This window comes from Macrosteles quadrilineatus, unplaced genomic scaffold, assembly GCF_028750875.1.
Source record: "Macrosteles quadrilineatus isolate MER2022 unplaced genomic scaffold, UCM_ALF_1.0 Scaffold_3__2_contigs__length_128488019, whole genome shotgun sequence".
Taxonomy (NCBI): domain Eukaryota; kingdom Metazoa; phylum Arthropoda; class Insecta; order Hemiptera; family Cicadellidae; genus Macrosteles; species Macrosteles quadrilineatus.
In genome coordinates, this window is record NW_026542596.1 from 55,966,429 (window position 1) to 55,979,472 (window position 13,044).

The 13,044-nt window shown below is 27.1% G+C and overlaps 1 protein-coding gene across 1 annotated transcript in view; it reads left to right on the forward strand.

Moving 5' to 3' along the window:
• Window positions 1-242: 242 nt before the first annotated feature.
• Window positions 243-13,044, forward strand: part of LOC128988879 (tyrosine-protein phosphatase non-receptor type 13) — a 340,673-nt gene continuing 327,871 nt past the window's right edge. The window contains exons 1-2 of the mRNA XM_054410618.1: window positions 243-368; window positions 1,276-3,573. Coding sequence (XP_054266593.1) covers window positions 344-368; window positions 1,276-3,573 — 2,323 coding nt within the window. The 5' untranslated portion in view covers window positions 243-343. The remainder of the gene's footprint in view (window positions 369-1,275; window positions 3,574-13,044) is intronic.

A 13,044-nucleotide genomic window follows, 5' to 3' on the forward strand; every position in this document is an offset into this window, starting at 1 on the left:
TCAGTCTGACCTAGGTTAGGTATTGATCCAAAGATTGCAATGGAAACCCTTCAAACGCACCCTTCCACTATTATTAAACTAATCCGCAAATGATCCATGCTCATAGTGTTTCCGCGTCTTTCTACCGATAAAGTACAGCTGATCGTCTAATAGATGGTGTAACTTAAGTTTCACACGAGAAGCTGTATGTGTGAAGAAAAGCTGTTAAGCTGGTAATTCAATAAGGTGTTCCACGTTACTTCAGTGAGGTGGTCTCTACCACCTGTGCGGGGTGTTAGTGTGCGTGTCTCGTGTGCTCGGTTGATGGAATAGTTCTTGGTTTTCATTCCTCACTTTTGTAAACATGGATAGCCCCTCGGGGTCTTCTGGTAAGATGAAGATGTGATAGGATTTTTCATTTGAAATAATTTTGGTTCCGTCAATCATTTTGAGAATCGGAAGAAATATTTAGGTAAAATAGGATCTAGAAAACTTGAAAAATTATTTTTATTTAGGCCATTTAAAAAATATTATCATTTCGATTTTGTGAATCTGTCATGAGATGGAAGTAGGATTCATTGTGTAAAAATAATGAACTGACGCTCCTAAATGATCTTTATTAGCCAGAAAATTATTTGTATTAATAATAGGCCAATAGAAGTAATAATTTTATTTTTTTTTAATATTTTTAAATTCTCCATAAAATCTTTCATATTTACCATAAAACATGTACCCAAGTGTAGGCTGCTGTCTCAAAGAATTGTTTGATTGGTACGGCAATACATTTGATTTGATGTGAAAAAATTAATTATTCACTGTCATCAAGTAACCTGTGTCATCTACATTATACATTTAAATTATTTTTTTTTCTCTTTGAAAGTCTTTTTGGGTAGGATTTACAGTGATGTCACTTACTTTGGGTATGGTCTATAAAATTGCATTTATTCTCATAGGGCACACAGGGCAGAGGGTGGGACTTTGGCCCTGGAAATCAACATTCAAATCCTGCCAAACATCAATAGCTTTTAGCTATTTAATAGTTCTGAGACCTAATGGTGTACATTGCATCTTAATGAAATAAAAGAGCGGGGTCTCTTATGTTTGGAGATTTTACTCTGAACGGGAGACCTCCCTCCATTGTAAGCCATGTAATAAATAATTATTTTTTTTCTTAAACTCCATTCTGATGTTAGTTTTTCCTCTGAGTTTTGGGCGATTTAATTTGGTTTCAATTTTATTTTTAGTATTTCTTCATTTCTCAAAACCTGTTTCAACGCGTTTTGTTTTTTATTGCAGGTTTTGATAGAAGTGAGATGCATCCTCCAGTGCCTGCGCCCAGATACAAGAGGAAATTGATTACTAATGAAGATTCCAAACATTCACCTAACACAGAGAATACTATGGAAGTGTTGCCACCACCGAGGAGAAAACGCAAACCCCAAAAAATAGACAAAACATTTCCAAACAAACATTTAGAAACAAACTTGAAACATGATTATCATACCCTTGAAGGGGTTCAAATAATCAGTGATGACAAAGAAAAATCTCCTACTGCTGGCAAAATGTTTCTTGAAACTCATTTTGACATGAACAACTCAAAAGATTCAAACATAGAATGTAGCAACACGTCTGAGATGACTGACGCTTTTAGAGAGATAGTAGATAGCTCTATTTTGAAGCATTTTATAAATAACAGGGTATTAGATATCCCTTTAGGAAAAGAAGAGAATTTTAGCTTTATCTGCGATGAAGAATCAACTCAGAATATCAGTGTAGACCCCAATGAAGAAAACAGGGTAAATAGTAGTTTAACGGAGAATTCTGCAACCATAGTAGGTGTATTTTATAAGCCAGAGTATACTTTAATGAATCAGTTAGATAGAGACAACCCTATAAACCATAATATAAGTGGCGATTCTGATCCCATTGTTTGGTCTAGTTTTTTTAACCAAGAGAAAAATGTGCCTGCTAATGATTCTGAGAGAAATTTTCAAATTAACAAAAAAGATTCAGAGGAAGATGATAGTGGAGTGTACTTTTCAGACACGAAATCCCCACCTTGCAAAACAAACGATGCGGAGATTAAGCAGAAAAGTGTAAACGAAGATGATTTGTCAAGTAACCTTCCTTCTTCCAAACCTTTTACCAGTAATGATCGTGATACATTTGACAATAACCAATCGGACCTTGGGCCAAATATGTATAATCAAGTTTTGGACAGCTTTGAGGCTCATACAGTCAGTGCTTTTAGAGAGGAAGTAACCGGACGGTTATCTATGTGCGGCGAAATAAGTAAAAGCCAGGCCGTAGAAAGTTGGCTGGACAATGGAGGGTATGTATCGAAGAAAAAGGTAATAAACAGTAACTTTTCTGATTACTTGAGAAACATGCTGGAAGTCGAAGAAAGCGAGAGAAGTCTCTCACCATATCCGTTGAGCACAGTCGACGAAAGTTCCGATGTATCTGAAAGAGGCGCTGAAGAGGACGAGTCGGTTACACAAGAAGCCTGTGCAGTTCCCCATAATCTAAGCGAAACACATGAGAATAGAAATGTAGAGTCTAGTGATAAATATTTAACCTCTTCTGTCGATACAAATGTTGTACATATTGTAAATAGTAAGTGTACAGAAGTTACCCCATGTAAATTGATAAGTAAGAGTGTTATGGAAAGTTCAAAGGGTATTGAGAGCATTGATACGACATTTTCTATTTGTAAGTTGACAAGTGAGAATAATCTAAATCATAATTACTTTTTCAAAGAGGCTAGCCTTCCTGAGTCCGTTTCTCCATCTATTGAACATGGTGCTGTAAACAAACTTATCAGTTTCTTTGAGACTATTCACACAGAGGATGACTTGGCCGAAGAAAACGTGTCTGATTGTGAAGATACACTTTCTGAAACTCAAAATTCAGACATAATTGGACAAATTGCAGAGAGCCATGGTGTCAATGAAACTAATTCTATTGACTTAAATTTTAACTGTGTGGTTTTTGAGGGGCCTGAGGAAGATTTAAGAAAAGAAAAAAAGGATGAAGAACTTTCAATCCTCAAAAGTATTATTGAAGAAAATACCTATGAAAATATTGAGAGTAATTTTTTTTCAAATGAAGCAAGTATAACATTTAAACCTTCCAGCCAATGTAAGGATGATGAAAACCATGCAAATCACGACACTAGTAAAATAAACTATGAATATTTAATTCACCAATCATGTGAGGGTCCTAAAAAGGAACCTGTGAACGGCCTAGATAAAAATTTTGAATTACCAAGAATGTTATGCGAGAATGGAAAAAAATCAAGAATGGCAAGAAACCTTATACAAGTAGAAGAAATCAGCCCACCAATTGAATTTTCTGATGATAAAGAAGTGTCAGCAATATTTAGTGAAAATGAAACCACAGTAGAAAACAGTGAAGTTCCTAATTTAAATAGTTCAACCAAAGATCTGCCCGACAGAGATGAAACAGTCTGCCCTTTGAAGCGAACAAGAATTCCCATCGTGGTACTGACAGAAGCTGACACTGCATCATCTCCTATTGGGTCCATCGAGTTGCATCCTCAGGACTGTTCATCTGAAGATAATGACACTAGAGGTAAAGATTTTATGTACTGTTGTAAAAATATTGAATTAATAAAGTTTAGCACAAGTCAAAGACTGATCTCGTGGTTAGATTTTTTTTTACGAACAGAGTTCAGCTGGGTCCAGGGGCTAATATATACACAATTAAAGAAAAAGACTAGTATTCCAGTGTTATTAAGCAAAACAACTCAAACATGCTTAACACTTCTTAAATTGTCTGGGAAAACTTTAACTACAGTACAGTATTATTAAACTATACCAAGCCAACACTACAGGATTAAATAAAAACACAATAAGGTGGACTACAGAGTTTTAAGTATAACATTATTTTTGTTTGAGTTAAACTTGAACTATAGCCTACTTGGCACAATCATGTCAATTATTGTCAATCAATATCAAAGCATTAGCATTGTAATGACAAACACTGACAAAAGGCAATACGAGCCGACAAGGCGGCAATGGCCGAGCAGAAATACTTCTTCTTTTATTGTTGTTTTGAGAACGACTTGTCCAGCTAACCAAAAATCTTTAGCGGCCAAACTAGTACAATGCTAGTACTGTGTGTGATTTTCGTTTTCTAGAATATTGCGGATCATTTGTACGTTGAAAAATAATACCTTTAATAATTATTTAAAGTACCTATTAATTTTAAGCAATCACAAATTACTTGCTATTATTACTTTACTTTCAACAGAAAAATTCCTAAAAACGTAATTATTATTTTCTGACTGTAAATAAAAAATACCCCCGCCGCAGCAAACCTGCCGACTAAGCGAATTTCCATTTGTCTGAATTGTTTTTTAATTAAATCTACTTAAATAACATTAGGTTTAACGAGTACCTAGGTTTGCTGCAACAAGGAAACCACTGTTGGGGTTTTTAGTAAAATATTAATAGCTTAGTGCAAAATAAATAATTTGCCAAGTTTTATTAAAATATATCCATAAACAAGCAAACTACAAAATTTAACAATATTCTCCATAAGAATAACATTGGAACTTTAAATTTATAATTTTTTTAATTTACTCCATTACTAATAAACGTACAAAAACACTTTGATATACTAAATTAAATTATTTGTTTTTTTAAGCTCTTTCAAAAGGTCTAGAGATAAATTGGGAAAATTTGTGTTTTGAGGGTCAAAAATGAGAAAAACCATTTTTCACCCCATAAAACCCCCATGGTCCGATCATACTGGTTCGCTAACTCATTCAAGTTTATCCTGCCTTACACCTTTGAACCAAATTTCATCAAAATCGGACAAAAATTACTCAAGTTATCGCGTTCACGGACGTATATATATATATATATAAGTAGATATATTCATGTCACTTCTGGGCCAAAAAAGGAGCTACTCAAAAATTAAATGAATTTTCCTATTTTTTTATACAATAGCCTATGTTCTATTTTTTACCCTTTTAGGTCAATTTCTAACATTTTCATATTTTTCAAGAAAAAGTATATAATTTTGATGAAATTTTCATGAATATGTCTATATTTTCCATAAAATTTACTACAAAACAAAATGTTTTTAAAAACAAGTAAAATTTTAAAATTTAATGAGTAGTTTTTATACAAATTTAACTAAAACAGTTTCTTTATCTTTGAATGTTTTAATTTCAGTAATAATTAAGTTTAAATCTTTTTTATTTAATTCTTTAATTGTTTTTTCATCAAATATATTAATAAATCTATGAGGCAAATGAACTTTACATTTTTTTAATTCAACAATAATTGTTGGTCCATATTTATCTTTAATTTTTTCAAATTTTTCTATTTTATATTTTGTATTCAATAGACAAAAATATTATTATAATCTTAAATTTTAATAAATAACAAATATAAATATGTCATTAATAATTTTAAACGATAAAAACTAATATAAAATAGACAGTTCAATTTTTAAAGAAACAGTTCACTAAAAGTGGACTATTTTTTATCTTTTAAAGAAAATGTTCTCTAAAAGTGAACTATTTTATCTAAAGTGGTTTTATCGGAATCATATTTTGTTCAAGTGTTTTACTGATTAGTTGGAAAATGTGCACTTTTACTGAACTAAATCAAAGAAAAGTGAACTAATGTATGTTTTTATTAAACTATTTTACTGAAAAAATTATCAAAAAATTCTGAAACTTAAAAATTATGAATAATTATGTTAAAAATTAATGTTTTTACTAAAATTTTCCAATTTAGGGTGAACTACCCTTAAACTAAAAACCTTAATAACTTCTTTGTTTTTAAAGATATTTTCATGAAATTTGGTATGATATATCTATAAGGTAAGTACAAATTTATTAAATAATAAAATTTAAAATATTTATTTCCTGTGACCTTGAAAATCAAAAATTTTTATTTATTAATATTTTTTTATGAAACAAATTTTAAATTAACAATAGTAGTCTCATTATTCATAAAATATAATAATATTTTGAAAAATATGTCAAAAAGTAGTAAATAAATGGTGGTTTTATAACAATTTTATTTGATTTCAGTTATATCATTTTTAATTACATTATACTCTAATAATCTTTCAGATACAACAACTACATAGCAATTAGTTTTACTAGCAACAGTTATATCATAATCAAATTCCATATTTATAATAATATCATTCTTTGAACCAGAAATATTAACAGGAGTTTTTGTTGTATCAATCACATACAATGGTCTATTTTCAATGAATTCTGTTGGATCATAATACATTTCACTATTGTTATAATAAACCTTTTTATAATCTTGATACATTTGATATACAATTCTAAATTTTCCATTATTTATATCTAGATTCATTAATTCATCAGGATAATAGTGACCATTTAATTTTACTCTAATATTTTTAATATACATACTATCAAATTTTGAAGTGTCATATAATTGATCATTAGTTCTACCTTTTTGAAAACTAATTATTATAAATTTTGGATTATAGATGTTTCGATAAATATTTGTTATATCAAAACTAACTGTTTTTCCAGTTATTGTCTTTTGTTCAATACATTGCCAATGATTAAAGTGAAATAGTATTTTTTCTTTTTTAGTTATTTCATTAATATATTGAATTTTACTTGTAGTTTTATACTCAATTATTGGAACTCTAATGAAAAAGTCATCAATAATTACTTTTCCAACACCTGGTAATGTAGTATCATCAAAAGTTCCATCAACTTTTTTAGTTTTCCATCTAAAAATAGCATCATTATCTTCAGATCTAACAAAACATATATTGAATCCTCCTTTGTATATAGGAACATTAACATTTTCAAAGAAACCTAATCCAAAATGTGATAGATTACCCACAGCTTCAAATGTTTTTTTGAAATCTGATTGAAGTCCATTACAAATGTTGGATACTGCTTCTGTTTTTGAATAAGTAACAGTACCTTTTATTGTACTCAATTGTCCAGGATATTCAATTTCCTCAATTAATTTATTATGTTTTCTAATTTCAATTTTTGAAAATAAGAATGGTATAAAATTATTAATCAACTTTACATTATCTGTAGCACTATAGTCTTTATCATCAGATTTTTTTAATGATCCTGAAATATAAAATTGAAACTTAGATGAACAAAATCCATCACCAAAATCAATATTAAATTCAGTTTTTTTGTTTGGTTCATTCAAATGTAGTTTAGATAAAGGATAAAAATTTTTATATTCAGCTCTTTCAATTTCATAAGTATTAGCCATTTATTAAGGAGAAATTTATGAAAAAAATATGGAAAGAAAAAGGTTTTTTAAAACCAGTAAAATTTTTGTAATAAAGAATAGTTTTATAAATCTTTTTGGAATAATTTAATCAATCTCGTCATAATCCATTTTTTCTTTAAACTGTTCAATATTCAGTGCATGATCTATGATGAATTTTGCTGATATATTTTGATATTGTAACACTATTTCCCAATCCAAATCATTTTTATATTTATCAATAAAATCTTCATCTAAATTTTGATACTTACAAACCAAATTAATATAAGCATTAAGTTGATAATTAATAAACTCATCAATAAATTGTATAGTTAATGTTTGATATTGTGCAATTTTTTCCCAATTTAGTTTATTTTGAAACAATCTGATCATATCTTCATTCAATTCATATTTTTCTGAAATAATATTCCAATCTTCATTGGTCAACATAAATTGGTTTCTGATAATAAAAAGATCAAATGAGTTATAGTTTGCCATTTATTAGGAAGAAATTTTTGCAAAACAACTTTTCTTTGAATTACATATACAACATTTTGCTTTAATCATATTTTTATTTTTTAATTTTATTGCTTGAATGTCTTTAGAATTGGTTTTTTGTTTACATTTAAGACAGTAAATAAACTCCATTTATATAGTAAAAATTATTGATCTTCTTGGTTTTCTGTATTAAGTTTATCTTCTAATATTTGTGCTAATCCAGCAGTTACTAATCTTATTTTTTCAGCAAGTTTATCTTCAAGTTGTTTTTCTAAATCTTCAACATACATTTTTAGATTAAATAATGAATTGACCAATTCATTTAAATCCTGTTTAGTTTTTGAATGATCATTACCAACCTTAATAATAGAATTTAAAACTTCATTTAACTCAGATTTTATGACAACGTCATAGTCGTTAATGCTTGGTTTTACATTAACAATCCTTCTAGAATTAATACTTAAATAGTTTTTGGATAGACTAATAGCATTAACCAAATTATTAGTTTTCTTAATATGATTTTTTAAATCCTTATTTATATCATTAAAAATAGAATTTAATTTTGAATTAATATAATCATTTTTTACTTCAATTAAATCTTTTTTCTGTCTACCAAATAGATCAAATATCAACATGTTTAGCCTCTGAATCACGTAATTTACTAATAAAAGGTTAAATACCTGTAGTACTTGTCCGTGATCCTGTTTTAGGTCAGCGACCCAGGTTTCGAACCTAAAGGTTCATTTTCAAGCTGATACCATGGTTAAACTCCTTCTAAACACATAAATCCTCTTCATAACTGTGAAGAGTCGTTGAAGACACGAACACGAACACGAAAACACAAACATTTAACAAAATTGGCCAATTAAATAATACTGGTACGGTAGCGTGCGTGGTGTAGCCGGCAAAAGATGAGTCATGACTCATCTTTTGCCGGCTACACCACGCACGCTACCGTACCAGTATTATTTAATTGGCCAATTTTGTTAAATGTTTGTGTTTTCGTGTTCGTGTTCGTGTCTTCAACGACTCTTCACAGTTATGAAGAGGATTTATGTGTTTAGAAGGAGTTTAACCATGGTATCAGCTTGAAAATGAACCTTTAGGTTCGAAACCTGGGTCGCTGACCTAAAACAGGATCACGGACAAGTACTACAGGTATTTAACCTTTTATTAGATCAAATATATCTAATGAATCCATATTTATTAAGAATTAATTTATTGATTATGTTATCAAATCTTATATTTTTATTCAACTCATTCAATACAAAAACACACAAATGACCACATATAGGTGGATCATCATAATTTTGAATTTGTGAATCATTAAAAAAAATATTGTCTTTTCCTAAATATTTAACAATTTCCTTAAAAGGCTTATTAACAATTTTTCCATAAGAATCAAAGTAATACTTAATTTTATCTTTTTTATAATAACATATCCAATGAGTTCCATTACCAGAAAAAGAATCTAAATTGACTACACCACATTCAAATTTATTAACAGTTTTTGGAAGCATATCTCTCATAAAAACACCTCTAAAATTCTTAATATTTTGACATAATTTTTCTAAATCAGCTAAAGTCAATGGGTTGAAATTTTTTTCTTAACATATTTTAATGTTTTTTTATCTAATCCAGATCCTTTTACATTAGCTAATTCTTGATCTAACCAATTAATAAAGTCTCTAAATTTAGGAATAACATTGTCTTTTACTACTTTAGCTCCTCTTCTAACTTTTGGTGTTAAACTATTTATGCCAGGAATATAATCAGCAACATTTAATATTTCATTTAATAAACCACCATCTTTTATTTGTTTAAGTTGATTATAAGAAAATTCAAGTCTTAATCCAGTATTTAATTTTTTATGTTTTTCTAATTTATTCAATTGTCTTTTAGTTAATAATAATACATCATTACCATTTTTAAATTGATCTATTTCAAATTGTATAGTCAAATTTTTATTTTTCTTAAAAGCAGATTTAATTTTAGATTTTTGATAATCAGTTAAATTTACCTTAACTTTCTCCATTTATATAGGTTAAAATTTTAATCCTATTTCTAATCCCATTCCAAATTTTCTTTTTAACCACATAGCACCTGATGTTGGTAAAGCAACTAATCTTTCACCTATATCATGATCACTAGATGTTGCTATATCCCATGCTTTATCTTGTAATATTTTATCAGCAATATCATTTCTAGATTCTGTATCTTTATGATCTCTATAAAATATATCATGTTCTTTAGCAGCTTTATCTAAATCATTGATTCCAGGATCACCTCTTTTTAATCTTTTTTGTAATTTAGTTCCAGGTCCTAGATATTGAAAACCAGGTACATGCAATTCAAATGGTAAATTATTTATAAAATCATTTAATAATCCTGAACCTATAATAGGTGATGTTATTGTTGGCAAAATTCTTTTTAAATATTTTATACCATCTGGTTTTTCAATCAATTCATCTAATTTGGTTGAAATAAAATCCTTAATAGCCCTTTTTTCATTGATAAAGTTATTATTTCCAGCTTTTTCTTGAGCATATATATAATTGATTATACTTTCCAATTTGTTTAAATCATCAATATATCTGTATTCAATTTTATTTTCTGTATATTTTCTAATACCAGATCCTTCAATATTCCCTTTAGAATCCCAAATAAATTTAATCAAATTCATATATTTATTACCTTTACTTGATTTTGGTTTTCTAGTACTTGGATCATTATTTTTATAAATTGAATCTGTTTCCCATAAAATTTTTGAGTAATTATTTAAATCATCTTGACTATATAAATTATCATCTGGTTTGTCTTTATATGTCAATAATCGCCATAAACCATGAGTGCCAATATAAGTTTTACCATCAACAAGTAAATCATCATTATCAATTACTGTTATTTTATCACCAATCATAAATGATTTTTTTTGTTTATCCCAATACAAACCAAATTTATCATCTTTTGCTCTAGGTAAATATTTTTGTGCAATTGGACCAATGATTTTATTTAATATTTGAGGTGAAACAATATTTGGATCTATAAATGTTGATTCTTCTTCAACAATTTGTTCTCTTATTGGTCTAAATGGAGTACTTGAAGGTAACATAAATTCTTCTTCAGATTGTGGTATTGATATGTTTGCAAATTGATTAACAATAGGTACTAAATCCATTAAATTTTTATTTTCATTTAAAACTTCACCAATTTTATTTTCTACTTTACCAATTGCAGATGTTATTGGTTCATATGCTTTTTGTTTAATTTGTTCATAATTTTCATCAATTTTAATTTGATTTTTAAATTCTTTTATTAATTTTTTTTCAATTTCATCTAACTTCTTGTCGACAGTTATGTTATCCATTTATTAAAAGAAAAAATATGTTAACATAAACATAAATGATGTTAACACAAACATAAACCATGTTAACATAAACATAAATGATGTTAATACAAACATAAACCATGTTAATATAAACATGAACTATGTCTATGAAGCACAATCAACACTACACTAATGATTAATATAAATAAAACAAAAATAATAAGTAAATCTAAAATTAAACACAAACACATCATTTTTTATTTTCTGTAAATTTTATAAGAAAAATAAACACTAAAGATAAGACAAATATTATCATAACAAATACTTTATCAACAATTGAATCAAGCATACACCACATTTATTTAGAAGAAAATTTTATATTAGAAAACTTATTCATATATTTTCCTTCATTTGTTTTTAATAACAAATTCATAGTTAAAAATCCATAATTTTCTTTCCAACAATCATTACAAATATCCTTAAATTCATTAAATGACATATCAGAACCTACAAAATGATCAAAAATTTGTTTTATATAATGATTATTTTGCTTAAAAATACATAACATATTTAAATTATTCCTTATCAATTTAATGTCAACTTTTGAATAACATTGTGAAAGATAAATACATGATATGTTTTTATGTCTACCCATTACAAAATACTCTTTTATTTTATTTTGATTTTCTAAAATACAATCATCAAAAACAATTAATGAATTTGGTTTACAATCATTTAATGAAACTATATCTTCACAAGAACCAAAGAAATTTGCAACTTTTTTGTTAATGTTCGTTTCAATATTTTTAAATCTTTGTTGTAATTTTATATATGCAGGCTGCTCTAATGATTTACTAAAAACATATAAATTTGTGTATGGTATCAATCTTTTATAGATAAAATTTAATAGTAATGTTGTTTTACCAGAACCACTTGATCCTATTATTAACAATCTAATTGGTTGATTATTTTTGATTTTTTCATCATATGTATCAAATTTTATTTTATTTTTTTCCTTTAAAAAATTTTCCATTTAAATAAGATGAAATTATTTAAAATTACAGGTAATTCTTCAAAGATTGAACTAAGATTAGAACATCCTATTTATTTGAATGGCAATTATAGTATTGGTTTAAGTGGATTTTATTCAGATAATTTTATATTAAATGTACCAAATGATTATAAAAATATATATGGTTTTAGTATTATTGATGAAAACAAAACAATTGATCAATATTTTAATATAAAGAAAGGATATTACACCTTAGAAGATATAAAAAAATTATTTACAAAAAGTTTAACAGAATTTAAAAATAAATATGATAAATTTAATGAAAATGAATTTTTATTAGAAAACAATGGTCCTTTTATTGTAATAAAATCACCTGTTAAAATTATAGTCACAGCTTTTATAATTGATCTATTAGGGTTAAAAGATGAAATGATTGAACCAAATGTATTAATAAAAGGAATAAAATTACCAAAATTAAGACCTTTTGATGTTATTGAAATCCATTGTAATTTAGTTGAACCTAGTATTGAAAATCATAAAGATCATTCACATTTACATAGAGAATCTGAAATTTTATATTCTTTCTTTCCAAATATTGAATATGGTTCAAAGATTAGTGAAAAACCAAATGAAATTAATTATGTTCCTTTAAAAAATATAAATAAAATTCAAAATATTAAAATTACTATTCAAGATAATGAAGGAAATTTATTGAATAATGAAAATGTAAGATCGATTGTGTATTTAAAATTAAAAAAAGAATCTTCTATACAAAATTAGATTTAAATGATTAAAAAAACAAGTTAATAAAGGTTTAATTATCAAATAAATTATTAAATTTATGGAATTTATTAAATATTTGCCGCGTCGCAAAAATCGCGACGCGTTAATAAATGATTAAAAATGAGTTTATAAAGGTTTAATTATTAAATAAACTATTAAAAAACATGAAATTTATT